Source organism: Anguilla rostrata, chromosome 4 (assembly GCF_018555375.3).
Source record: "Anguilla rostrata isolate EN2019 chromosome 4, ASM1855537v3, whole genome shotgun sequence".
NCBI lineage: Eukaryota > Metazoa > Chordata > Actinopteri > Anguilliformes > Anguillidae > Anguilla > Anguilla rostrata.
The window spans coordinates 24044615-24071973 of record NC_057936.1 but is presented as its reverse complement, the minus strand read 5'-3'; the positions used below and the strand labels follow the sequence as shown (position 1 = coordinate 24071973).

Genomic DNA, 27359 nt, shown 5'->3' with positions numbered 1-27359 from the left:
AACAAGTCTGAATGCGTCAGGATGTTCCCGTCCAATGAAAATTTCTGGTAGGATTACGGAATCGCATTCCACTCTGCTGAGTGCACAGGTGAGCGGCGTGGGGGAAGGAAACCGTGAACACGGCACAGCTGAGGAAGTCATGAGAATCATCTGGTGTGGACTCCTGGTGTCGCTTTTGTGCTCTGGGGGGCCAGCCGCAGGTAAAATGCCTCTTGTTTGTCCTGTTTCTTATTGATCACCCCTGAGCTTATCATTGATTTTTGGGTGTGTCGCACCGCTCAGTCACCACTGGCTAAGGTTTCCTCCAAGTTCGGGTAAACCTGCTGAGGAGAACCTGCCTGAACTTGCCGTCTCTGGAATGTTTTGATTTGAACTTTTACATCAGATACATGTATACAGTAAAAATGTTGCTTTTACTCTGGAAAATGAAAAGTGAATTATCTACAGGTGTTTTTTTTTTTGTTTGTTGTTTTTTTGTTATTGTTTTTTAACTGCAAATATTATCTTATTTTTGTCCATTTATTTTTAGTTTAATCTTTTATTTAACCAATAAAGCTGGTAAATAATGAGAACATATTCATCATTACAATGACCTGACATGTTTTACCTGTCTCAAGTAAGCAAGTTGAATAGGAGGAAAGATATTGTAGTGTTTAAAAGAAAGCCGAGAAATTACAGAGGAGTATTTAGTATGTACAGAATCAATGTGTTTGATAAAAATGAAATCCTCTCTCTGCCGTGCCGTCTGCTAAGGATAACCTAATCAACTCAATGTCTAATGATGACTAGAACAGTGTGTCTATGCGCTAAAGCACACAGGGAAAACATTTTAGCCCTTCCACCATCTTTAGCTACTGCTGCTAAATAGCATTTGACTATGATTTGTTCCATTAAGGGTCACAGAGTGCAGAGCAAAGAATGTCATGGTTTATTTTCAATGTTGTGGTTTATTTTCAAAGCCTTGCATCTCACAAATTTCTGGTCTCATACCATGCCAAATGTGCGTTCTCATGCTGAGGAGTAAAATACACCCTTAAAAATTAGCTTTTGCTTGTGAAGGTGGGAGACATGATGACACGGTATGTATGGTACACTTGTCTAAATTTGGGCTTCATGACACGATCTTTCAGGTGCTCGGGACGGCATAAGCCCTTTCATAAGACATTATGAAGGACTGTCCTATGACAGAGAAGCTGTGCACAGGAAACACCAGCGAGTGAAGAGAGAAACGAACCGTGACAGACAGGTGGTGCAGCTGGACTTCAGAGCTTTTAACAGGTACCAAGCTCTTCTCTGGGCAAGAGGAAGGGCATTTTGGCTAGCTTTTCTCTCTAGGCTTATTAATGACACAGCTTTGCGCTGTTTCAAAGCCGTGACAAACTATTGTCATAGTTTTTGGTATTTGGTTTTTTCAGAAACTTCAGCTTGCGCCTGAAAAGAGACACGGCAGGATTTGTGGATGACTTTGAGGTCAATGTAAAAGAAGCTGCCAGGGCGGCCGATCTCTCTCACATCTATTCAGGCCAGCTGGAAGGTAAGACTCCATGGGGATCCACTTGCTAAAAGTGCTGCCACTGCAAGCACCCATCACCCTGTAACTCAGGTGCATTGATTGGCTCTTTGTGTTTTCCCCCAGATGATGGGACTTCCTCGTGTCACGGCACCATTCTCCAAGGCCAATTTGAGGGGAGCATCGAGACGGCAAATGGCACATACTTTGTTGAACCCCTGCATAGATATTCTACCGAACAGTCAGAGCACCACTCTGTCATCTACCATGAAGACGACGTAGGTAAGGGTTGGAGTCTGCTTTCTCTAAGCATCTGGGCCTGATATATTTGGCCCCTAGATCTTAAGCCAAACTGCTCGCTAGCTGGCTATGACTACTGGGTCTGGTAACAGTCCTTTGTAAAAGCAATCAGGTATTCCCAATGACTGCTATCAATAATGGACTTGGACTTTCTATTGAACACATCATGACTCATGACTTTTTCTTGCAAGACCAAGATCACCCATAATATTTCTGGTCAATAGCAGGTTTCACACACCTCAGAGGACAAAAAATGTGATGTGTTTGACATTTAGCATGTCTGGCTACGTCAGGCAAATATTGCTGTTTACATTGGGAGTCAGTCTAAAAAAGGAGTATTACCAGACGCACGTAAGATTGTAGCTATGCCAATAAAACCACACATGATGCGAGTGAAGAATATTGGCAGTTGCTGTACAACATGAGCAATGGTATGATTTCACACAACATCTTTTTCCCTTTTGTGCTTCAGCAAAAAACTATCAGCCTCCAGGAGGTGGGTTTTGGCAGTGGTTACTGATCCAGTGGTAATACACTGCTCTGTGTGGGCCAGCAAGGAAAGAGTTAAAGCCATTCCTATGTCCTGACAGACTACTAGTGAGAGGGGCTCAGAGAGGAGGGGGAGGGGGTGGGGTGGGAGTTACTTGAAGTGAAATCCAAAGAAAAGAGTAACCTGAGATGGTCCTAGTGTGAGGAAGGAGTGTTGGGTGACCTCGATCCCAGCGCTAGGGAATCCCATGGCTCAGTATTGGCTGGGAGGAGGGACCCCAACAGAGCAGGCCTGGGACCTGGGGCTTTGGGCCTCTTGGCTCTCTGGGAAGGTTTGACCAGGTGCTGTCCTGTTTAGCAGAGAAACCAGTGTAAGCCTGATTCCAGGAAAGCGGTTTGCTGGAAGGCTAGAGTACACACAGACCCAAGACTGCCCGCTGGCTGAATCAACTGGAAAACAAGAGCAGTTTATAACTCTAATTGCTCTGTCCTACATAGTATCCTGGGCTTTCATGTGTGTTCCAAGCAATCAACAAGATTGCTCATAAAATGCATGCTAGTCAGTTCAAGTATGTACTGTATATTTTTAAAAGAACCTTGCAAAGACACGGTATCATCATGCACACACATATATATATGCGATGATATGACATGTCCTTTTCTTTCATCTGTCATTGTTCAGCAATCACTGCATTATGGCCATTGAGCAGACACTCGTATCTAGAACATCTCGCACAGCTTTTGCATTTTAATGTAGTCTATTTGTAGTCTGGTCTGTTTATGCCAAAAAGTCTCTGAACCTAGATTTCCATTCCTCTAGACACCTAGATTCCAGGTTTTGCTCACTGGGTGCAACCTTTAGGTCACAGTTCCCTAATCATTATAATGCACTGCCACCCTATCATAGCGTAAAGGCTGGGGTTGATAAAGAACTCTAGGCTTGCTGTTGCTGGACTTTGGACGTAATTCCTCCAGTGGCTCTGGGAAGATCAGCTGCTCATGGGAAGCAGCTGTGATAATCAGGAGGGCATAGCCGCCTGTCTGCCCCTTCACACATCTGCCCCATCAGAGGGAACAAGAGAGCACTGTCATCACTGCCCTTCATAGACATTCATCGCCCGCATTGGCTTTAATGCTTCCCTCTTCCTACACTTCATTCATTACCGTCTACAAGACTCAGGGACTCAGGGAGTACTTTATGGCAGGAAATACAAAAACAGCCCTGCCTCATTGTTCTTGAATACGGGACTGAATGGAATTTGTCCCTGTCCCCGCTGAAATCATTAATCTCTCCTCCCACTGTACTTACCTTCACAAAAGCCACTGCATGGACATTTTTATATTTTGATTGTGTACTGTTTATCAGGAGCTAACTGTAAGAGGAGTGCCATTGACACGCTTCCATGGCATAATAATTTTGTTAAAACTGTATATAAAACTAATTTGAATATGGGAGGTTTAATACATCGTCAAAGCCATGCACGTTTTGTATTGTACAACACAGGAAGCCTCGGTGAAACTGTACAGTCCACCTTTCAACATCTGCATCTGTCACAACTGAGTATCATAAAGATATGAAGGCATAGTGTACTTCAGTAAGAGGTTAAAAACGTGCTCCACGTTTGCAAAGTGTCCCGCACCTCGTTATGAAGATGCACCGCACAAGAGGTTATAGACCATTTTGATAATCTTACATGGGAGGATAACAGAAATCTGTTCCCATATCTTCCCCTGAGCTCGTCGAGACAGGCTGGAAGCTGCTCTTGCAGGTCCTGCCTGTCTTGGTGCATTGAAAGAAGAGAGTCCGAACACTCAATCTGCAGGGATCCGAGTTAAACAGTGCCAAGGATAGACCTGTCAGTGTCTGCATGCTCTGTGATTTGTCACATGATGCTATATTTGAAGTCACACCACTACTCCTGTGCAGGCAAAAGGTAACTATAGTTCATTTCCCATGCTCCCGGGGGCTTTAACCAATTGGAGGGTATTCTTCTATGAGTCCGTAGACAAGCTCTGCTAAGCCCTCCTGGCTACCCATGGTATTAACCCGTGTTCAGTGTTTTGTGTTTTATTAAATGTGACATTTAATTAGACACCGATTGAACAGGCCTAGGCTTTTGACTGAATCTTTCACAAGAATACCTTCATGTAAATCCATCCTGAACCATTTTAAATAGTGAAAAACCTTAGCCTGAGCTTTGACTGAACTATACATGATAGCACATTCAATTGAGGGCTTTTATCAAAGAGAAGACATTATTTCCAAATTTAACTCAAGCCTCGGAAATCCCTGACACAAAATTCAGCTGGTGCATAATTAGTTAGGATCGGTGCCACTTATAGGCACAGTCTATAAAACTGAATGCACCATTCAAGCCCATTCAGAGCAGTAACAAAATTTTTCTGCTTGTATTTTAATTCTAAATATATGTCTGGTAAGTGTAATATCCCCTCTTCCCCAGATAAACTGTGCCCTTATGAATGTGACGCAGTGTTTCCACGTGCTTCTTCGTAACAAGTGGGCTTATGAGATAAAGAAGTTATTGCAGGAGAAACAAGGATCCACAGATAGCCATGCATCAGTTTTGTGTGTCTCTGCCCCCTTTTAACTGTTTTTCTACACATGCCTCACATGCCCTTTAAATGCTTACATTTGGCAGGGGCCATTTTCTTTATTTGTGAAAAGTTTGGTTCTAGTTTCAGTTCTAAGTTCTGCCCACATTGCTGGCATGCTTCATGATATTCCACTGCAACTGCTTCTCCTTCTGTCCCCACATACTCGCAAGATAACCCAGTGCTGGAGCACGCGCTGTCGGGAGCGGTCTTGAAATAATTTCCTCAATGGGCCTCAATGCATTTACCCTCCCCTTGCATGCCATCTATGGAGCAGAGCGGTAGCCTGTCATTGGCTAGTGAGAATCAAACAGTGGTGGTGTGACCAAATCATACGTTTCCCAAACTCTGCTTGGTCAGCCCAGCTCCAGTTAAAGTGTTTGCATTTCCCTGAATTGACAGAGCTAAATTGTAGCTGCTGCCCGAAGATCAGTCCTTCATGTTTCAATGTTCACATCTACACTGTTCCGCATTGGGCAGATAAATAAATTCCTGTAAAATTTTAGGTTACTTTTATGAGGCAGTGAAACTTTTCAGCATTCTTTGTAGCGAAAAGAAAAAATATGTTGTGTTTAGTTAAGTCAGATAAGATTTGCCGGAACTGTACAAGAGATTGCTGGATTGCTTTACAACCTTTTTCAGAAGCGTGCCAACATTTCTGCACATTTTCAGGCCACGAGGCTTGAAATCAAGTGTTTCTGTTGTCTGAGCCTCAGTCAGACTGGTGCAATGTGTCAATGAAAACTATGTGCAAGACACTTCCAGCTTAATTTTATTCAGCTACATAAAATTAACTTTGGAAAATACTGTGGTAGAACTAATCTGCACTTACAAATGAATTTAAAATCTGTATATTGGACTTCTAATTCTAACATTGACAGCTTGTATGAATGCCTAAAACTCTCTTATATGGTAACAATAATAGTATGTTTATTTAGCACATTTTCATGCAATGAATTGCATCTTCACAATAAAAATAAATAAACTATAATACATAAGAAGGCAATTTAAAAAGACAGAGACTTGGCAATAACACAATGTAATAAAACAAGAGTAAAGCAAGTTAGTAGTTACAAGCCTCAATCTCCTCTCACAATCAAAACAGGGAAGAAAGAAACATCAGCTTTTATTTATGCAGAATAGTTAAGGCCAGTGCTGTGAGCATTATAAGATGCAGCAGAAGGCATACAGATTTTTGTCCGTGCTCGCATGCATGACCGTGATCTTTCAGTGAGTGTTAGGCCTGGGTGATAAGGACTGGGAATGACAGTGTGTGTGGCCAGTCCTCTCACATGTACATCCTTCCAGGTATCATGCACAGGAAGAACCAGGCCAGACACATCATTGCTGTGCTAAGCACGAACGCCCTCCTCATTCCTCCTGATAACCAAATGGAACGTGCACAATTTGTAACTTCTGTTCGGTGGAAAGACTTCTTTTTTTTTCTTCTTTTTTCCCCCCGACATTCTGTGCATGCAATTTGAAGTATTCTGCTATCTTCAGGGTAGAAATCATTCCTCACCTTCTAGAAGCTCATTATTGATAAGATTAGGCCAGTTTAATCATAGTGTCCGCCAGTGATCTTCTGCAGCTGTTTGATTGCTAAGGGCCTTAAGTTTTGGGCTTTTTGCCTTTCCCGTGTCCCATAAGGCACACTGATATTGCCTCTTCTCAAATCTTTATGGAGGCAGCATCTTGTAAGACTCTGGTTCATTTGGTCAACTGCCAGCTAGCGTTTTTTTGCTGCGTAAGATCACGCAGTGGAAATGTCAGGGCACAGGAGCTGAGAAATCGCAGTGTGTCCAGACCTATTGAGAAACAGCTCTCTCTGAGGATTACAGGCTAGAGCAGAGGAGGGGGTACCCCGGTGAAGGTGGTGCTGACCTCAGCGGTTTTCACATTTTCTTTAGAAGCACAAACAATGGCAGATTTATAGCCGGACTACATGTCATGCAGAAAAGGGTGACGTGACTGTTGAAAGAGAAACGCTTTGATGTCGGATTCTCTGACTCCAGCATTTATCTGTCATGGCAGGGGACACGTTTCTCCTATTTAAGCTCTGTTAAGTAGTTCCATTCATCTTCCTTACAAATGAAACCAAGAACTGTGAGGGAGGTGCGTTTGCTATAAATATATGTTGTCCGAGTCTTCATTCTCGCTGTCTCTCTGTTGTAACAACAATAATTTTTGCATATTATTTTTAATCTGCTGTCATTACATTATTTTCTTATTACTCTGTGCCTTGGACTCAAAATTTCGCAGGCCTTATTCCATCCATGGTTTGAAACTAATTGCCTTTGTAACAATTCCTCAGACGTTCCATAAGTTTCTGTGCTGGGCGCATTGCAGCTAAGTGTTCAATTACAAAAGCAAGGGTCATCAGTGGCTTTACGAAACTAACTTTAAGGATTTGCACAATGTCTCATATCTGTCAGTGGCACTGATAAAGGCCATAATTTCATTCCTCTGTACACTCTGACTCAATATTTCAGTAAGCCATTATAAATGGCATGGGCCCTGAAATAGCACAGACTCAGACAGCATTTCTGGGTCAGGGAGTTTGTCACTGACAGATCTCAGAGATGGCTTGGGTAGATTAAGGCTGACATCTAAATGGAAAATGCACTCCTTCCCCTAAGAGAGGTCTGAAATGATGCCTCTCCAAACTAAAGGGAGGTTATAATGTGGTGTTCATGAAAGAGGAAATGGGGGAGTAATTAAAGTATCCCCCACTCATTTCCCAAAGTTCATGGTAAAGTTTCCAAAGTCTCCCTGCCCTTCATTTTACAGAGGGCCAACATGGAGTAGAGTGAATGACACACTTTTTTTAGGCCAGGTATCAGCAGTGGAAGTGGCAGCCGGCCAGCCACTAAAGAAAGTGAAAATCCGGCTCTCCAGGTCAGATTATATGGCCAGTGCCGGTTTGTGGCTGACACCACATTGTATGTTTACAGCCTGTTAATATTGTTTCAATGTTATGTTCCTTATCTTGTTCACTTGAGAATCTACATTGATTACTAGGGATAGCAAATACTACATCTTCATAAAATACGCAAAGATAGACCCCTGCCATTCAATGACATATGACAGTAGCCAGCGAATCACCAGTTTTTAATGGAACACGTACACTGATACCTTTAATGAGAAGACTTAACCTCCTGCAGAAAATACAAGCTTTCCCTCAGGAGAAGAAGAATAAGCAGTAAAATGATACTTTAAAGATACGCTGTTGACAGGTGGAAGATAAACAAATGGGCTGCTGAACAGATGAATAAATCAGATAAAATGATACATAATTCATAACTGTCTCATGTAAATATGAGAAAATGTGCCTCAGTGGCTTTAGGGGGGATCTAACCAGGCTACTCACAGGATAGGAATTTGGCTGAACAAGACATGACTCATCAGAGCAGAACTTAAGACGGTCCTTTTGAAGCACAAACATTTACAAGACAATTTGTTTTTGTTTGTGATTCTGGGAGGAAATAAAGCAAAACGCTGCTGTGTTTAGGCATGTTAGCTCTTAAGAACCCCTGGGGCTAGGTGTGTCAGTGGCCGCCTGGCTCTTGGTAATTAAAGAGGGCTGTTTTATTTTTCTGTGTGCAGATGACCTCGCCGTGGGTAGAGGCCATGAAGAGTTCTGTGGTGCAGAGCAGCTGCAACGGTTCACCCAGATCCTCAGGCAGGAAGAGGCTGTTCAGGTCAGACATCACTTCACTGCGGAAATGGAGACTCAGTTTAATAACTCACCAGCAGTCATTTTGTCCTACTTAAAATTTTCCGTTTTTTTTTTCTTCATCTGACTCCAATTTAAAGCTTTATTTCTGTAAAAATAAAAAAATAAAACAAAAAATAAACAAGAACTATACAAAAGCAATAAAATGATGGCCTAAATAATGTAATGAAAAACACTCCTGAATTTGAAATCCTGCTACTAATACCCTTCACTGTTTCTTGCAAAGCACATATAACTGAATCTCCTCAGCTCCTATGTGTGACCTGGAAGTAATAGTGCGGATAACGTCAGAGGTGGCGCTAGGGAGGTGCAGGGGGTGTGGACTGCACCGGGTAACATCAACAGAGGGGGGTGACACCGAAATGACTGGCAATAATTTTTTTTGTGCAGTGTTTTGTGTTGTGACGAGTTAAAACAGCTAATTTCTTTGATGCAGTTTACTGCTGGTTGATTTAATTAGAAGTATTAATGTGACGAGAAGTGCTTTGTCGTTTGAATGCATAACACACAATTCCATGCACCCACATCTGACCCATCCCCCCCCACCCCCACAACACCCCGCACCCAAACCACCCCCCCCCCCCCGCCACCCCCCCGCCCCCCCGTCCAACAACACGGTTCATACCAACGGTAGACCGCATCGGGTGTCACCAACCCTAGTGAAGCCACTGGGTAGTGTAAGTAATACTCAACCGGCACTATGGTGTTATGTGCTGATCTCCAAATCTGCTGAAGCAGTCAATTCCTACATGTAGACTCCTAAAATAACTATGGGACAACTGTGAATATTCAATTATTAACAATGGACAAAAGGACATTTCGATGAAAGGCCATGTTTTAAATTGTTTATATAAAGGGTTGGTTGTTTTTCACTGCTAATTGCTGTGATTCATCATTCCCAACCATTAGAGATAAATACAGTTGCTTGAGTACATTGGCTTGGCTATCCTTTGCCCAAAGCACATTTCCTGCATTCAGGCCTTTCCGTATCCACCCACACTGTTTTGTGAATGCATTAAAAATCAGTCAGTCAAGCTTTGCATGATGGGGTTTACTGCTTGTGTACACATGTTAAATCTGTGTAGTACATTACTGCATGTGTTAATATTCGCCACAGGTTATAATTTCATTTTGAGTATTAAAACCATAATTTTAGTTAAATTAATTTGGTAAATTATATGTTAGATTACCTGATATTGAACCATTGGTATTAGACTACAGCAGACACCACACAAATTCTGCAAATTTCTAAATCTTACCATTGATGCCTACTCGTCAGTAGTAGTAGTAGGTCCGTAGATCTTCGCAGAACTTCCTGCCAAATGGTGCTCCTGAATAAGCAGATTTTCACAGCTCATTGTGGTATTTCACAAACAACAACAAGCCTTGTTTTTGTATTGGAGACACACAGCCACAATGTAAATTGAGCATGGGGGTCAAATACAAGAGCTGATTGGTGCACTTGATGGTGCTTTTTCCCAGTTAATCGTCTTGGCTTTGGTTAGCTGGCTTGATCACATGACTTGAAGATCGCTGTCACAGTGGTCAGTGCTCTTTGTATTGTTTGATGTGCAGGTTGAGCCTATGTCCAGGTCAAGGAGAACAGTGGACAGCTCTAAGACCACCTGCCTCCTCCATTTTCAAGCCGATCAGTTCTACTACCAGAGGTTTGGGAGTGTCGAGGCAGTAATTGGACAGGTACTGTAACATTTTCAACAGCAAATACACAAATATCTGTACATTTATGATTTCCCCCTTCAATGGACATGTTAAAGTAATACAAATAATGTGTTTAAACATATTATCCAAGTAATTTTTGAGGGAAACAGAATTATGTAACTTACTACTACAGACAGGAGAGGGAGGGAGAGTCTGGGCTGAATTCCTTGGCTCCACAGAATGCACCCCCTGCAATGAGGAGTTTTTAGGGATAACAACAGTTTTAACAGTCTCAAGCTGCGTCATTTTCATTGTATAACACATGTTTGGCAGATGACCAAGCCTTATTCCCACCCCACACTCACAGGAACCCCAGTTTATTTTCACAGTTTTTCTTGGAAAGCTGTGTACACTGAGTACTCTGCAAATATGACAGGCCCACGCTGCCATATTTACATAAAAGTTTTCTGAACCCAGGACAGTTTTACACAGTGGTCTGATAGCTTTGTCTTACCAAATGTATGGTCTTGATTGGCATAGCTTTGCATGATACATTTACGCCCTCGTTAATATACTAGCATCATTTTCATAGCTAATTGTTATTGGTTGTTTTTATCTGAGGGTTAGAAGTTTAGAATTAAAAGCTTGTGTTTTCATACAATTTTTTTCATATTATGCCCACCAATTCTGATATATTCAGTAAGATCTTTCTCGTGATTAAGTTACATTTTTTGTTTGCTTTGCATCATATAACAATGGCCATTTTACATGAACTAGATCTATTTATCAGGATAGTGCATTAAAATACCACATATTACCACATGCCTCTAATACCTCACTATGCAGGCATTGTTTCAGAGAAAGACCATTGAAGAACAATATGGATCATTTTTGGCATGGCATGCTTTGGCAACCTCTCAGACCTGGATGCCATGCAGAGCAGTTGGCACCAGGCTGCCCAATCCGGCCGGCACATGAACACCCTCCCCTATCACCCAGCCGCTGTGGCAATGCTGGCCCCCAGAGTACAATGTAGAAAGAGCATGGGAACGTTAAAAGCGCTGGATGGGGGTCAGGGCCATGTGTGATTCTCAACTGTAACCCTGCAGGGCATGTGGAAAGAGCTTATCAACGAAAGTTCAAGTACAGGAGATTTAACCCCTGTCAACCCCCCTTGGTATCTGGCAACAGTTTGGCCAGCCCTGCCTTTAACTATTTGTTTATGGTACCACCCAAATGACTTTCTGCTAGTCCGTTTTGGTAGTTTGCCAGGCATTAGGCCTTCCTGTACTCTCTGGTCTTTCCCTTAGATTTTAGGGCACTGGTGTCACCTGAGTGTCTGCCCATAAAGTCTGCAGCCTTGCCAGAGCCGCTGTAGTAACACTGGGACACAGACTCCCAGGAATACTGTGCAATCGGGCCAGTGACAGTGATTTAGATGTGCAAAATTACAAAATTAAGGAGTAACATGAGAGAAGAGACGATGAGTATTAATTTAGAGGGTTTGTAGTGCAGGAACTGCCTTTTTTTTATTAACTACCAATAGGATAAATTTATGTTCCAGATTAACATGTCTTCCTCTTAGACTGGCACATTTGATCACACTGTTTAATTAATTTATCAGTTCATATGTTGACCAATTCTTTTGGCAGAAAAGATAGGGACCACGTAAGCACTTATTTCCACATGCTTCCTCGGGGAACAAGAATGTGAGAGAGCGGAGTGGGGAGAAAGATGAGTTGTCAGAGCAGCAGGGTTCTGATGCATTAATATTACCACACAGAAACTTAAAAAAAAAACTTAAGGGGTTAGACTTGAGTCTACAAATATGCATGCGTGCACATGTGTATTGCACATATGATTTGATGGCAGCTACCTTATATATCGATCGAAAACCTGCTTCTCTGCACCCTGTTTCTGTTGGTTGTAAGCTATTTCATGATCTTAGCTAGTTATTTGCTAGTTGTGCTGCAGTGCCAATAACTACTGACACTCTTTAGTGTTTAGTAAACAATGCATGTACTTTTAAGATCTTCTCTTGTTTATATCGACATGGCTTGAATGTCAGCCTTGACCTTGCAGGAAATCATTAAGCCCTTGCTTTTCTCCACAGGTGCAGACATTTTATACCCTTAATGCCTACTGAGCTGTTTGTCAAAACTAACAATGACTGTCATGTGTTCTTTGAGCGCACATCATGAAAACAGGACTGCGGAGGATGTGTTTATTAGAGGTATAGTGTGTGCTGTAATTAGAAAGCATAAATGTCGAGTCACCCTTTTTGTTTATTTCTTTCCACATCTTTGGGATTATTTCATATATTATGTTTTACTTTTGTTCATTGTGTTACTCCCTGTACTACCCTCATGCCATCATGCAGTTCTGCTCAAATGATATCGATGGTGAAAAAATGGAAATATAACAGTGTTCCAATGGTCAAGGATTCTGATGGATTTGTAATGGTGTGGGGTGCATGTTTTCCTGGCAGGGCACACTCAAACTCTCAGGCGGGTTTGATGTTCATCATTACTACTGGTACTAAGCAATTGTTTCCATGTTGAAACGTTGCTTTACTGCAGAGTGATGCCATTCAAAATGACGATTCTTCTGTCCGCAAATTCTGCAGAGGTCTCTGTCCACAGAGCAGGAGTGGTTGTACAGTTGTTTGAGGAGCACGACGCTGACATGCAAATGTCATGGCCTTCTCGCTCACCAGATCTGAGCATTTGTGGGATATTTTGGACAGACACCTGAGACATTTTCCACCTCCACTCCACATAGCATGAACTGATTGACGTCATATGAAAGTGTGGTGTCATGTTCTTTCTGCAGAATTCCAAATGCCTTTAGATTCTAGGCCAGGCAGAGGTGATCATCAGGCTAAAGCAGTGCATTCACAGCATGCAACGTGACCTTCATATAGCCCAGAGTCACATTTGCAGCAAATGCTCCTTATTGAGGGGTTGCAGTAATATGGAATCAGATTAATATATTAACCTCAATACATGTGGGCAGTGCGCCAGCTGAGACAGGGTTACAATGGACAACAGTGTAGAACTTAAGACTAGACCTATTATTTACACATTACTCTAACTGCCAGAGACTAGCAAAATTCAATTGCATTTAAAATATATTGTTTATAAACTGACAAACATGGTGATATACGGTATGGTGTGGTGTACCAATATTGAGTGTAAGATATATAAGGACCATAGATCTGCCCTGTTGCCCAGGTCAAATTTCACCACAACGTATTTCATCTGAACCAAATTACTTCAATTAGGCCCACATTATCAAATTACTTATGCCTCCTTAAATCAGCAGCCACACATCTAATGGCATCCACAGTGATGTAGTATGGCTCATCATCAATGCATGAACATGTGCCTAGCTCATTGTTTTGCTGTATGAAAAGATTTCCATAAGGCACTAGGTATGGCTGGTATATAGATGAGACTCAGAATGTAACCATTTCAGCTCATGCTGGTGCCTCATCCAAGAGTGTGCTGTGCAGGTTTGTCTCCAAATGCGCATGTGCAATTCACAGAAATACATCTGGTGACAAACGTCTGCCTCAACAGCTGACATTTTCCACTTACTTTAAACTCTTGGGAGACGTTTGCCCTCACAAGATGATCACAATTTGGGCAAATGATAGACATATATACAGTATGTGCTCTAATAGTTGCTGCACACGTATGCAGCTCTTTCTTTATGTATATTGTGCAATGGGACAATGTTTCCTCTTGCCTGTGATATACAGATTTTCCTTTCTTTGCAGAAATTTGGCAACTTGAAACATTAAAGGCATGTTATACGATGTATTAGACAATTCCCTTACTGTATTATCAATGTGCAAGCTTCTAATTTAGGTCAGCCACAAAACTTCAAGCTATCGTCTCAAAACAATGGTGCATTATAGTTATTGGTTTGAAAGTACAGATGGTCTTGGCTGAAAATCTCCACACATGGGCCAAGTGCGTAGCAGACTGCATTGTGACACCAGAACATTGGCCAATCGTAAGCCTATGTTTTGGTTGGGAATGAGAAACAAGCACAAATAAATGGCAAAAGAATTAGAATATTATAAATGTCATTATATTAGTTGGAAATTGTAGTGTTAGTAGGTAGTGTTAGCACATAATATATACTTTAGAGCTTCTTTTTTTACCTTTTTTTAAATATTCCCAGGGGAAACTGTACTTTATAGGCTATTTCCAGGTCCTCCTACTGTCCTAAGTCCTTTCTCTTTGGCCACCCAGGTTGCCACATATATGAAAGCAGTGAATGACATCTACGACAAAGTCGATTTTGATGGAATCAAGTTAATCAACTTCAAAGTGAAGAGTCTCAGGGTAAGTATCCCGCAGTCTGAAGAGGTCAATGCTAGTCATTCACGCAGCGCAAGGCTCTGTGAATGTTTTTTTTTTTCCTGTGCAAAGGTAGTAGGAATACTCTGTCATAGATTTTAAGTATTTGTTTTTAAGCACATTAACAGTGTAGGCACTGTACCCCCCACTATAAAGACTCAATAACTCAATTTTGTTTTCCTTTATTTGTTGCACGAAGGCATGTGTGCTCAGTGTTGGCATAATGCTGATGTATGTTGCAGGTGGTGCATGAGGAGGACCCCTCCAGCCCCTTCTATCGGCCCTTCGTCGGGCCAGAGAAGCTCCTCAGCCTCTATTCGGAGATGAACTGGGGAAACTACTGCTTGTCCTACCTGCTCACCAACCGTGACTACAGCGGAGTGCTGGGACTGGCCTGGGAGGGGAAGCTAGGTGAGGTCCCACAGTTGCGAGTTGTGGAAAGACCCAGAATGCACTGCGTCAGTGTCACATGAGTACTTGACCTCAGTCACCTTGCAGAGCCCAGCCCAGACTTCTTGTGTGATCACTCATCTGAGTAATTGAGAGGCAGGCAGACTTAGCACCTGCCCCTGATCCTGCATTTTTTTCTCTTTGTCTGTTTCTGTCCTTGACAAGTTTACCTCTGAGCCACAGTGAGCTTAATGAAGATATACTTAAAGCTAGTTGGGATCGTTTATAAAATCCATTTAAGTACTACAGTCATAAATTGTTGGTGAAACCAATGGAGGAGCTGAAATGGAATATAAGCAAGTATACGTTCCATTTAATGTGATGCCAAAAACATGTCTGGGCAAGTGGTTAAAACTGATTTTAAATTAAGCTCATTTGGTGAAGGCTGCAGTGATTGTTTTCAATTGTAATCATTTTGAAAATAATGAAATAGCATCATGACTGTAGCTGCAGTTGTGAATGTTCTCAGATCAAAGCAGCAAAGAAGGAAGACTTCAACTGCTCTTTGTTTGGGAGAATTCCTGTGGGCTTTCTCTCTCAGGCTCCATAATTAACCTTTCATCTCCACTGCAATTAACACAGACTTCCCTTGCCCTCACTAGGAGCCCATTGTTTATCTGAAAGTTTGGTTTGTCATTGTATTGACTTTGGGCCTGTTTACAGACTCTATTATGGTGTCCGTCTTCAACATATGAGCTGAATTTGAGCTAACGTGAGCGTCATAACTGTCACTGGATTTTTGTATTTGACCACTACTCAATTATTTCAAGGTGATAATGTTAACTGTTGAAAGGGAGGAATTACGTTTAGTTTGTTCTTACTAAATGACCTAAAACACGTTCATATCCACAGAAAAATATGGACAGGACTTTTTGACATATTCTGTATTCCAATTGTATTGAGTTGCTTTTCCTACAATCTGTCACTTAAGTCAGCTTTGGATAATATGCAGCTGGATTTAGAGAAGCCCAAAAGTATCTTCCCAAAGCTTCCGTAGAGTTTTCAAGCACAGGCCCATAATACTTCTATTGTCTTGGGAAAAACAAAATTGACGACGAGCCTCGTCTCACACTTTATATTTCAATATCGGGGAAATTTTGCAGGGCCGGCAGACAAAGCAGCCTCTGTTTTGTTATTGTTTTCACAAGTGAAGGGGAGAAGTGTTCCCATAGTGGGCTGGGCTGCACGTATGTTTCCATCACATTGCCAGCTGAGCCCTCTGGGATTGGCTAATCAGAGGGGTGTGAGGGAACACTTACAAGGTGACATGTGATGCAAGTGCACTGCTCACTGCTCCCATCCCCCCATCTCCAGCTTACTTTACTGCAGAAACAGCCTTGATGACCGCATTCCACAACCCAGAGACATAGGATTTGTCACCATGGTGAAGGCTTATATGCCCACATGCACACAGCCACACACACACACACACACACACACACACAACATCAAGCAATTTGGGGGGCCCTGTGAGTGCATGACATTGGTTTGACTTTGAATGGCTTTGTGCAAATACATGTGACATCCTAAAGAATGCCCAGCATGCAAAAGCTAGGAAAGATGTGGTCTGTCCCTTTAAATGAAAAAGGAACGGCCCCCCATTATTAAACACAGCAGTATGTTTGGGTAATGTGAACTCCACAGTATGGTGGTGTAAACCCAGGGACCTGAACCGCCCCCAGCACCCCAGCACCTCCCCCACGGAGAGATGGCATTCAGACTTCTTATGGCCTTGTTTATTTGTTTCTTTCAAAGACGTCTGCCTACAGAGTGAGGGTGGGCTTGGGGGTTGAGTAGACCTTTCCTCTTCCAGTAAATTAAAGCCATTAATCAAGGCTCATATCAGTAAATCTTTAAAGTCTTGTAAGTAATAAACTCACCAGCAAGTAGGGCAGTCTCTCTTTTATCAAATGAATGAGATAGTTGCATGTTTACTGACGCACAGTCTTCGATATCAAATATGAATTACAGAAAGGCAGTTTGCAGAGGTTTGAAAGTGAAGTGGAAAATCTACTGTGGGCAACAGTTGCTCTATTCAGGAATGGAGTGTGAAGGCAAAAAAAAAAAATCTAAACATGAAGTCACTCTAACCCCCCAGCTGTCTCAGTATCTAGAGAGAACTCGTTAGACCAGAATGTATCTTCAGTTGAGCTACTCCACAGAGGCTGTCAGCTCTGACAGGCAATGACCACCTTCCCAGATAGGAATAGACCTGAATGAAAACAGAAAACACCAGTTCAGGTCAACGGCTTTGTAGAATCAGACAGATGGTTAAGGTTTGGATAGTACAGTCTTTTTTCTAAGCTTTGAGACTCCATCTACAGACACCATATACATTATGTTCACATTCATGGGGACCCACAGCTTTCCCAAGGGTAGCCCCAGAGCCTGTCAACATGAGGAAACTTCATTCACAACCCACTGAGCTGTGCTCGGCCTGTGGGAAAGAGGTTCACAAACAGATCTGATTGCATTTGGTTGGTAAATCACTTCTTCAGTGCCGTAGACTGACTAAAAGGTTGTTTTCTTTCTAGGAAACCAGTTGAATTGTGTTTTCATTCTGTTGAAACAACAACTGATTACATTTGCAGATCCCCCGTCCTACTTTCCACAGCAAACTTTTGAGTGTGAATTCAACTCTTAACAGAGTTTATATGAATCCAGAAGGGATCACATGTACACAGAGTTAATGGAACACTGAACATTTTACTGTTCTTCATGTATGCCAAGTGAACGGTTACATAATGAATATTTTTCTTTAGCCTCAAGGGCTGATATGTTCTTCAGTGCTTAAGCATGTATCCTGTTTATTAAAAAAAGAACTGGATCCTGGGATTGGGACTAGATGTTACTGACGAAAATTCCTTTCATTCAGTATAGAGATAATTCCACAGACTTGCACCTTAAGGTTGGAGGTCAGACACATACAAGGGCAAATCAAGCTGTGGGCTGACTCACCATTATATAGGCACTTTTCCCTAAAGCCCAATGCACTGAGATACATCCCCTCTACTCTATATAGGGAGTGAATGCTGGAGTTGCAGTTAAATCCTTTTTATTCAGGTCCATGTAAAAATGGGGCCCCCCAGCATTCCAGACGTTCCCCTTCAAATCAGTTGATACCAATGCCCCACCCATTCACAGATACTGGAGAATTACCCAATGGGTGAGGCTTTTACAAATCCAAGAGCACACCCCTCAGCATTATACTGGCCAACCATGCCGAGAGGTTTGAGTGACAGCTCAAAGAAGGCGCAATATGTAATTTGACATCTGAGTGATGAGCCCGAGAGCAGATGACGTCAAACATGCGGCATTCTGTGAGAAAGAACCCAGGTGTTCATAATTTATGTAATGTCTAGCTGTTTGTAATATATGTCATGTAAGCTGGCCAACAGGGGGTATCATTGTAGAATTCCCAATTGCCCTTCTGCAGAAAGATACCACAGAGTCTGGAAAAGACAGATTGCTACAAACCTCTGAGCTGGCTGTTGACACTCATACAAAGGTTGAGGACAGCACTAATCTGAGCTACACAGAATGCAAAAGCCAGAACTGGTGTGGGGAGGTGTTTACAAATGGGTTGGGGGTGAGGCCAGGGTTGGTTATGTAAAAGTGTGTGTAAACAATATGGTGTTGTTTGGAACGGAATGTAAATGCCACTGAAAGACAGCTGAGAATTCATTAAGACTGCATGCTTTCATTCAAAATTTTGCTGAGGATCCCTGTGACTTATTAATTTATTACACTAATTAGTTCTGCCGATTTAATATTGCGTAAGTTTATATTCTGGGACTTTCTAGGGTACAATAATAGAATGCATGCATCCTGTTTTTTTTTTTGCTTAATCCTGTAAACAATAGTAAATATACATTTTTTTTATTCAGTTTTGTGAAGTTTTACTTACTTTTCGTACTTCTAGAAATAAACTGACAATTTGACTTTAGCAACATACATTTCTGGGGTAATGTTACACTTTTAAAAATAACAGTATTACAAAGTAATATCATCATGGGCAATAAATTGTATAGTTTATTGTACTTTACTTTAGCAATGCATGCTAGTTTGTAGTGCTTTGAGTTTGTAGTTTGTAGACATACTGTATCTGTCCTATACAGGGGATTCCCAATGTTCCTCACTAAGCATGTAGTTCTACATTGCAACCCAAAGAGGTGGCCAGGCCATGCAAGGCCCTTGTAACAAGCATCTGGCAGTATATTGTTCCAGGAACACATTGTCACTCATGGTGGCAGATCGCCCCTTTACCATATTTGTCGGCAAACTCTGAGAAACTGTGCTCTCTCTACAGCTTTTGAGGGAGGTGGCCTGTTGAACAGCTTGAAAAGATGGGTTAGCATGATGGTATCATAAAAAAAAACATGGGTCAACTTTATGTTGGGCAGACTATCTGAGATTATTTTCACAGTTTATTAGTATTGGTGGACTGTTTTAATGGCTAGAATCTAGCTTTTTCTAACCATACGACTGGCACTAAAATAAAATTGTGTTCAAACCTGTGGGTTTTTGTCTTTCAGGGAACTGGGGAGGGATATGCTCCAAGTTTGCTATCATGCGGGACAGGGAGAATGCATCCCTAAACACGGGTTTGATCACGCTGCAGAAATACGGACAGTATCTGACCCCCAGGCATGTCCAGCTCACCTTAGCCCATGAGCTGGGACACAGCTTGGGAGCCCCTGTAAGTGACGCTCTTCCTTCTATGCACACAACTTCCTGTGTACAATTGCAAACAAGGCTCAAATCCTGAAGGGCCATAGTTTGTGAAGGTAGTTGTGGTTCATTTAATTGGCTGAAGTTTTACAGCAGCCAGTTAAGGCCTTGTGAACACGTGGATTCTTTAGCCAATCAATGGCTTAAATGAATCAATGGTTCTGAAACATGCTGAAACCAGCAGGCTCTCCAGGACCTGTGATATACTGTGAAGGGTAATGAACGAAGATTCCATAATGAAGAAAACTGACAAAGCGCCATGTCAGCTTGAGTAATTCATTTCTTTGAATTAATACCATGTTTGCCTGAGAAATATATTACAAGTATGTAAGTACAACAGCAAGTCATTTTAACCTGTGCAATATGCTGCTGTGAAAGAGAACCCAGTTTGTTTCAGTATGTACATATATATGCTTCATATCTGTCTGTCTATTACATTACCATGAAACAGTTGCACATCTGTTTCTGTAATGCATTTCATTATTTGAACATGTCTTTTCTGTGTTCTATGTAAAAAGGAGTCTGTTGTTGCACAGGTTAACTTTACAATTTATGTGACCTGGTTTAATTTTTTGCATATTTTCAAAATTGTTTTCACTCATTTTGCAAAAGACCGGTTGTTTATGTTATGTTTATGTTATGAAGCATATCCGAATTTGACAAGCATGTGTCGCAGGAATTTTGGCGGGTACTCGCATGCTATTTAGGAAGATGGCCGTACATGGGTGTGAGGGGTTCCACTCGTTTTTTTCCCTCGTCACAGGTGTTCCTGCTCTTCACACCCCTCCTACTCTGTGTGACCTTTCTCCCAATAATTCTCATTCTTCTCCTCCCCCTTTCCCCCAACCTTCTCCGTGTTACCCTTTCTTCCACTGGGCAACTAATTCCTCCTAAGTGTTCCTGACAAGATTAGTTCTGGTGCGGTGTGTTCTGCCTGTGATCTTTTTATAAATAAAGTTGGACACGGTTGCATTAACTCCCTTGAATACGTTAATGAGCACAGCAGAGGGCATGTAGAGATCAAACCAGCCACTCTACCTGTGATTTACGACAGTTCTGTGTCTCTGACCTATGTCCCATTTTGCTGATTATACCCAGGCTGTGGCCCACTTTTTGACCTCTGTAGTCTACTTTTATGTGCACCTCACTGAATGAATATTGTGGTCATGCTGTATATGTACAGTACAGTATGGAATTTCAAATTTCAACAGATTCAGACAACAACAGCTCAGGAGTTGTGAAGCCCAGAACACCTTCATAACTAATACTTCCCGGCACCACCTATGCACGTGTTCGCTTGTAAACAAAATGATGAGATTGCTCAATAATGTTCTTGTGCAACTGTTTGCTAGTTAATAATGAATGAAGGAGCTGAGAAGCTTGTGCTTTTGTTATTCATGTTTCTGTGTTTTCTGAAAGAGGAATAACAAAGGCTTTGACATTGTTTATTTTCTGGTGTTGACTTCTAGCGTGCAATGTAGCTTGGGCTAAGCATTGAACAAGTCTTTACTGTGGGATTTTACTCAGGATAAACAGGCTTGCTATGTCCTGTCTCACTTTAACCTTACTATAATTTTAAGAGCTGATCAATATACAATTTACTTGGTTCAGTTTTACACAGAAATGCCTTCACCTCACCTTAGGTACACTGTAGCTGGCTATTAGCAAAGACTGGCCAGTATAAACACACCATGCATTGATGTGCAATGAGCAAGCTCTTAATTCAGTTTCCCCATTTTGTTTCTATATTATTTTTATACATTTTGTGTGTGTTTTGTTGTTGTTGTTCCTCTAGCAGTGTACAGTTGGAATTCAGAATCCACAAAACATCATGGCAATGTACTAGTAGAGTGTGAACCTTTCCCTGCAAATACAGTTGTTCAATTTTTTTATTGTAGCACTCTGTTAACCTGTGAGTATATGAGGGGAGGGGGCATGAAATAGTGTCATAAATTTGATATAGTTCTGTCAGCTGGGGTCACAGGTGCCAACGAGAGTGGCATACAACATGCATTCCTTCAGTGTCACAGGCATACGGAACACCTTAATCATCAACTCATCAGCCAAAGGATTGACACAGGGGTTATACTAAAACGGAACAGGACTCTTACAGACAATAGTGTTGTCTCTGTGAGTTCTACAAAAAAGCAACAGAACATGGAGGAAAAAGGTTTATTAATGCATGTGAGCCACTGGTCTGGTACTTGTTTGTAAAATGTGATCAGACGTGAACTCATCTCAAAGAAAAGCCTTATACGAATCCATTAAACATAAAATTGATTGGACATGTTGAGTGGTTTGATTAAAAGTATGCCTGTAAAGAAAGAAAAATCCCTAAGAACAACAGATGGACCAACAGAGCTTGCGTGGATGAAATGAGCAGACAGATGTTTGTTCAGAAAGGCAGGTGACTAAAGTTGATAAGTTGGATAATTGTGGGTCACTTCCTGTCTAGCAGATCCTCCTGTCTGAATCTCCCGCCCTTCTTTTACAGCACGATGAAGGCAAAAACTGTGGGAATTTGGGGTCAACCGGAGGTAAAGGCAGGTTCCTCATGTTCCCGCATGCCACCAACGAGGTCCAGGAAAACAACGACAAATTCTCCCCGTGCAGCATCACGTTTATCAGTAACCTCCTGAGAATTAAGAAGGACAAGTGTTTTATTGGTGAGGATATTGGTCTTTTAGACCTCTTTTTGACAACCGGATTTCTTCATATGTTAAATACTCAACATATTTAAAAGACACAATACACAACTCTTGAAGACTGTATTAGTTTTAAGCCGCTGGTGAGGTATGAATGTCTTGTCTGTGTAGACAGTGACCAGCCCATCTGTGGAAACCGAATTGTGGAGGATGGTGAGGAGTGTGATATTGGACACAATGAAACGGACCCCTGCTGCTATAGCGCCAAAGAACCAGCAGCTGTCCAGTGCAACCTGAAACCCAACAAGCTTTGCAGGTGATTGCTGATTGATCAGATGTATGATCCATTTAACTTGCAAGAGCCTTGCTGTCTTTTGAAAATATTGTTAATTAAATGGCTCTAGGTTTGAAAACTATGATGAGGAAAACTCTGCATATTCATATTCTTATTCATGTTCACATTATCATTTCTCTCTCTCTCTCTCTCTCTCTCGTGGTCAGTCCCAGTCAAGGCCCATGCTGCAGTAGCAGTTGTGTGTTCAAGCGCTATGGGGTGATCTGTGAAAAGGAGTCTGAGTGTCAGCTGACAAGTACATGTTCCGGAACACTGGCCACATGCCCTCTTCCCCTTGCCAAGCCCAACATGACAGCTTGCGCAAAGGACACACGGGTCTGTCTTAATGGGGTGGGTACAAGCTCAAAGACTGGCACCAGTCTCTACTTTTGGGTATTTTCCACACGTGTAGAAACTCTGAAGTGAGCATGAGCAAGTATACCCTTTTCATCCGGTGCTCTTGTGGGAAATGTCTGTCATGCTACATTGATTTGATCTATTATTTTACCCATTCAAATGATACATGGTTCTTGGATGACAAGTTAATTTGAATGAGAGTGTTGCTCAATGCATGCACTGTAAATTCCAAACAAATGGCTCCCCATTGGGAGATATGTCCTCAAACAGGAAAATGCGTGGGCAAAAGAACATTCCACTGGTGAAACTTTAGATTTAGCAGAGCTTTAGTGTTGATGTTGTGTGAGAAGTTGATAATGCGCAAATGGCCCTCACAAAAAATCAGTGTCAGCGTTTCTCTGTCAGTTTGCTCTGCACTGTTATTGTTTTCTCCCAGGAGTGTGTCCAGTCGCTGTGTCTAAAGTATGGCTTACAGCAGTGTGACTGTTCTGAAGTATCCACAACAGAGAAATGCTACTTGTGTTGCCAAGAGCCAGGTAACCACGTCACTGTTCCAGTTATATATCACAAATCTAATCTATTCTTACACTGATTTCAAACAATATGACCAATGAACACTTCAACAGATAAAAGCTTTCAAATGTTTTCATACAACTCTCATATTGCTCCATTTAGTCACCCTGAGCAACATAGAAGTGTTGTGATCTGTTACCCTAATATTAAAGGGTGATATTGCTGTTGCTTTCATAAGTCGCTTGCATGGACTGAGCCATCTTCAGCAAAAATACACATGCAGTGACTCGTGTATGTCTCACTGAGTTTGGTTTGTGTGTTTGTATGTGTTTGGTTGTCCGCCTCAGGTAAGCCGAACACCTGCGCAAGCACGACGTCCTCGGTTCTGTCCCAATACTTCCATGGGGCCAGCGTGCCGCTTGTGGCGGGGGCCCCCTGCTTTGACAAACAGGGCTACTGCGACATGTTCCGGGTGTGTCGCATTCTGGATGCCGACGGCCCCATCGCGCGGCTGAAAAACGCCTTTTTGCACCTGAACGAGTTCGATGACTTGGCCGAATGGATGGAGGTTTGTATTGGCGGGAGTGAGGAGGATACGTGATGTCTTCACAGCATCTTTATGCGTAACAGACGGGAAAGTCTCACCAGATGCTAATCGCGTTTTCAGTGTGGACGTGCACCAGGGAGCTTCCTGTTTTCGTGTGCCAGTATCGAACGTTTGCACTTCACCCTGCTTTGTGCTTTCGCCTTGCATGAGAGCGTGTCGGATCAGGCATGTGTGGACTGGGCGAGAACAGACATTCAAAGAGAGCTGCTCCAGACATGCATCTCATAGGGGGTGACAATAGGAAGGCCTTTAAAGTGTGTTTTCATTAGCCAATCATCTATCCAATGTGATCTTGCTTTTCTCTACCTTCCTTAATTTGTTTGGTTTGGTTAAATGTTTTGCTTCTGCTGGTGTGTGCTGAACTTTCTTATTGTGGTTCTTGTAACCCTTGCTGCTCTTATTGATTGACTCATTTCTGCTGTCCCTTCTGCCCTGTTTAAATGCTGACATGCATGTTCACCTATTGCACTCCTGCAAGCACTGGTGAGTAATAAAGTACGTTTGTGGTTCAAATTCTCCATCGTTTGGATCTCCTCCTGCTCTGAATTTGGAGGGACAGCACTTGAATTTGAATTAGTGTTTTTTATTATTTTTATTTTGTGCTTGCTTTGTCCCTCAGGCTCACTGGTGGCACATTCTCCTGGCCATATGTGTGATCGCAGCTGTGATGGCCTGCATTATCTGTTTGTGCGGAAGGACCCTGGAGAGCGAGAAAGACAAGGAGAAGTAGACACTCTGGCCAGTGCTGAAATTTGAATGCTGGGATAGAGGAGGCTGCCGGTGCAAGGGCTCAGTGTTAGTCACGCATCAGCTAGAACCTGGTTTTGAGCGCATCAGCTGCGAGAGCAACTGGACTGATTGTGTTGTACTCAAGTCACTGAATTGTTAGTCAAGTCTCATGTCTCCAGTTCCCAAGTCAAGTCCAAGTCCAATGTCATCCAATCACCAGTCAAAGTCCCATTCCAAGTTTTACCTATGGTACTCATATTAATGTCCTGAAACAACTTACAATCTAGAAAATTGATTACAATTACAGAGACAGCAACGTTGAATCTCCCTTTTTCATTTAGGAAGCATGAATAGTCCATTAAACGTGAGCTACTACACAAAAATTCCAGGTCCAGGTCCAGGCTAAAAAACTCTTCAGGTCTGAGTCAAGTCCCAAGTCACAGATGTTTGAGTCCAAGTCGAGTCACAAGTCATGGTTATTGTGATTTGAGTCCAAGTCCTGGACTTGAGTACTGTAAGACTGGTTTGAAGCCACCAACTACAAACCACAGTGACAAACCACAGTTTTGTATGCCTTGTTTACATACATATCTTCCATGTCAACATGCACTGTCATTTGCAGGGTCATTTACCTTTGCCCTTTTAGCACAATTTTATCAACATATGTGCTGAAGGCTTGTTTACATTTCCCACTGTGTACACTTTACCAAATGAAGCACATTGGGTCAAACAAGAAGATGTCAGGTTCTAAGAATGAATACATGTGACACATGTCACTCCAAACACCAGATCGTAGGACATGTCCTTGCATGGGATTCAGCTTGTTTGCTTTGCAGGCCTTCTAAGCAGGCCCCCTCCCTCCATGTCTAATTTGGGCCTTGACAATTTTCCAGGTTTCCATCGTTGTCACATTGCCATACTTGTATTGCAAGAACACCATAGGAGGGAAGACACATTAAAATTCAAAAGGGATCTACGCCCAAGGAATACCACTGAGTACAGTATTTACATAATCAGTTTTGGCCCTCCCTGTGGCAATGGCATGACAGTTGAGATACTTGATGGATGCAGGACTCGTATGATGTTGTAATTTGGAACACGGTATCCTACGTACTTGACTCGTTTCCAGTGTGCCCCTTACACCTCTTGTGCCCAAAGTGTCCGTCAGTCACATTGATGACAAGATGATGCCAGGTGTTTATGTGATCATTTCCATGAGTCAGAAATAAATGATGCGCAACCATATTAAGAGAAAATTATAGCGTGAAGGGCTGGACAGTTGGCACTTTCCGTTGCATCAGAGATGCCTGTATGAGCCTGTCTTTGCTTAAAAAATGTTAACGGTTGTTCTGTTGAGTCCTTGGTCTTGATTAAAAACACTTCTAGAAAGTACTGATGTCAACTTTCCTGGTTAGTTGACTGTCCAATAAGCCTTCTATTGCAAAATAATTATACTTGAATGGCATTAGAGACACTTCTACAACAGTAAGACAGTGAATGCCCAACATACATAAAGCAATACACAAAGCTATAACCCGTTTTTGTGAATGCATTGGTCACTATTTGACAGTGTGCTTTGTTTTTGTTAGTTTTTTTTTTACCAACTTTTTTCTCTGCAAGGTCAGTTGCACCCATACAGGGAGCACTACCTCTGATGAGCAGCTGACATCTTCTGCATACTCATCTGTGAGTCACTGACTATTTTACATTCTAAAGCAGGGATACTCTAATCTGGCCCTCAAGGCCAGTAGTACAGCTGGTTACAAGAGTAAACCAGGTAGACAAGAAATCTATCTACTGGTCTTGAGGTCTAGATTTGAGTAAACCCTGCTCGAGAGGCCACAGAGTACTACATGAGAGCTAACACTGATTGGTGGACAGATAATTGACACTGACAAACAACTGGTTGCCTGGTTAAATTTAGGAAAGAATGCTGAGGTAATGAAACATGTAAACTTGAATGTCATTTCAGCCTAATTCTGATCAAAAGCTGTGTCAAGCTACGTAAATTTTGCTGTCAGTTTTGCGCATACATAGAATCCTTCTTTCATGGTTTCGCCCACTACGTTGGGTCAGGAATAATTGATTCATTTTGCAAATCCTTGTTTGATCTGTGGGACATCAGTACAAAGATGATGGGCGATATCCGTGTAAGGATGGCAAGGCCGCCGTCATTACCCAAAAAATAAAGTGAGTGGTACTGAAAGCCAGATGTAAGGACAGGGAAATGTATTCAACAGGTCTGTGTCCACATTAAAGCTATGTTACATGTACACGGTTTACAATAAAATAACATACCTCTATCTTCACGATAGC

General features: G+C 42.0%; 1 protein-coding gene across 1 annotated transcript; it reads left to right on the top strand.

The window, feature by feature from the left end:
• Positions 1 to 19: 19 nt before the first annotated feature.
• si:ch1073-396h14.1 (disintegrin and metalloproteinase domain-containing protein 10) lies at positions 20 to 27357 on the top strand. Its single transcript, XM_064331627.1, has 15 exons — positions 20 to 200; positions 1131 to 1278; positions 1416 to 1534; positions 1637 to 1792; positions 8519 to 8613; positions 10224 to 10346; positions 14570 to 14662; positions 14920 to 15088; positions 19663 to 19826; positions 22353 to 22524; positions 22675 to 22819; positions 23005 to 23188; positions 23631 to 23730; positions 24055 to 24275; positions 24934 to 27357. Exons 1-15 carry the CDS (start codon positions 35 to 37, stop codon positions 25042 to 25044), a joined length of 2166 nt encoding a protein of 721 aa, XP_064187697.1. The 5' UTR covers positions 20 to 34; the 3' UTR covers positions 25045 to 27357.
• The last annotated feature ends 2 nt before the right edge of the window (positions 27358 to 27359 follow it).

Bases quoted from the DNA above. Each gene is read 5' to 3' on its own strand.
- si:ch1073-396h14.1 (XM_064331627.1), top strand. From the start codon at position 35: ATGAAAATTTCTGGTAGGATTACGGAATCGCATTCCACTCTGCTGAGT. The intron at 8,614-10,223 runs GTCAGACATCAC...TTTGATGTGCAG, and splicing joins GGCAGGAAGAGGCTGTTCAG to GTTGAGCCTATGTCCAGGTC. The intron at 22,525-22,674 runs GTGAGGATATTG...TTGTCTGTGTAG, and splicing joins GAAGGACAAGTGTTTTATTG to ACAGTGACCAGCCCATCTGT.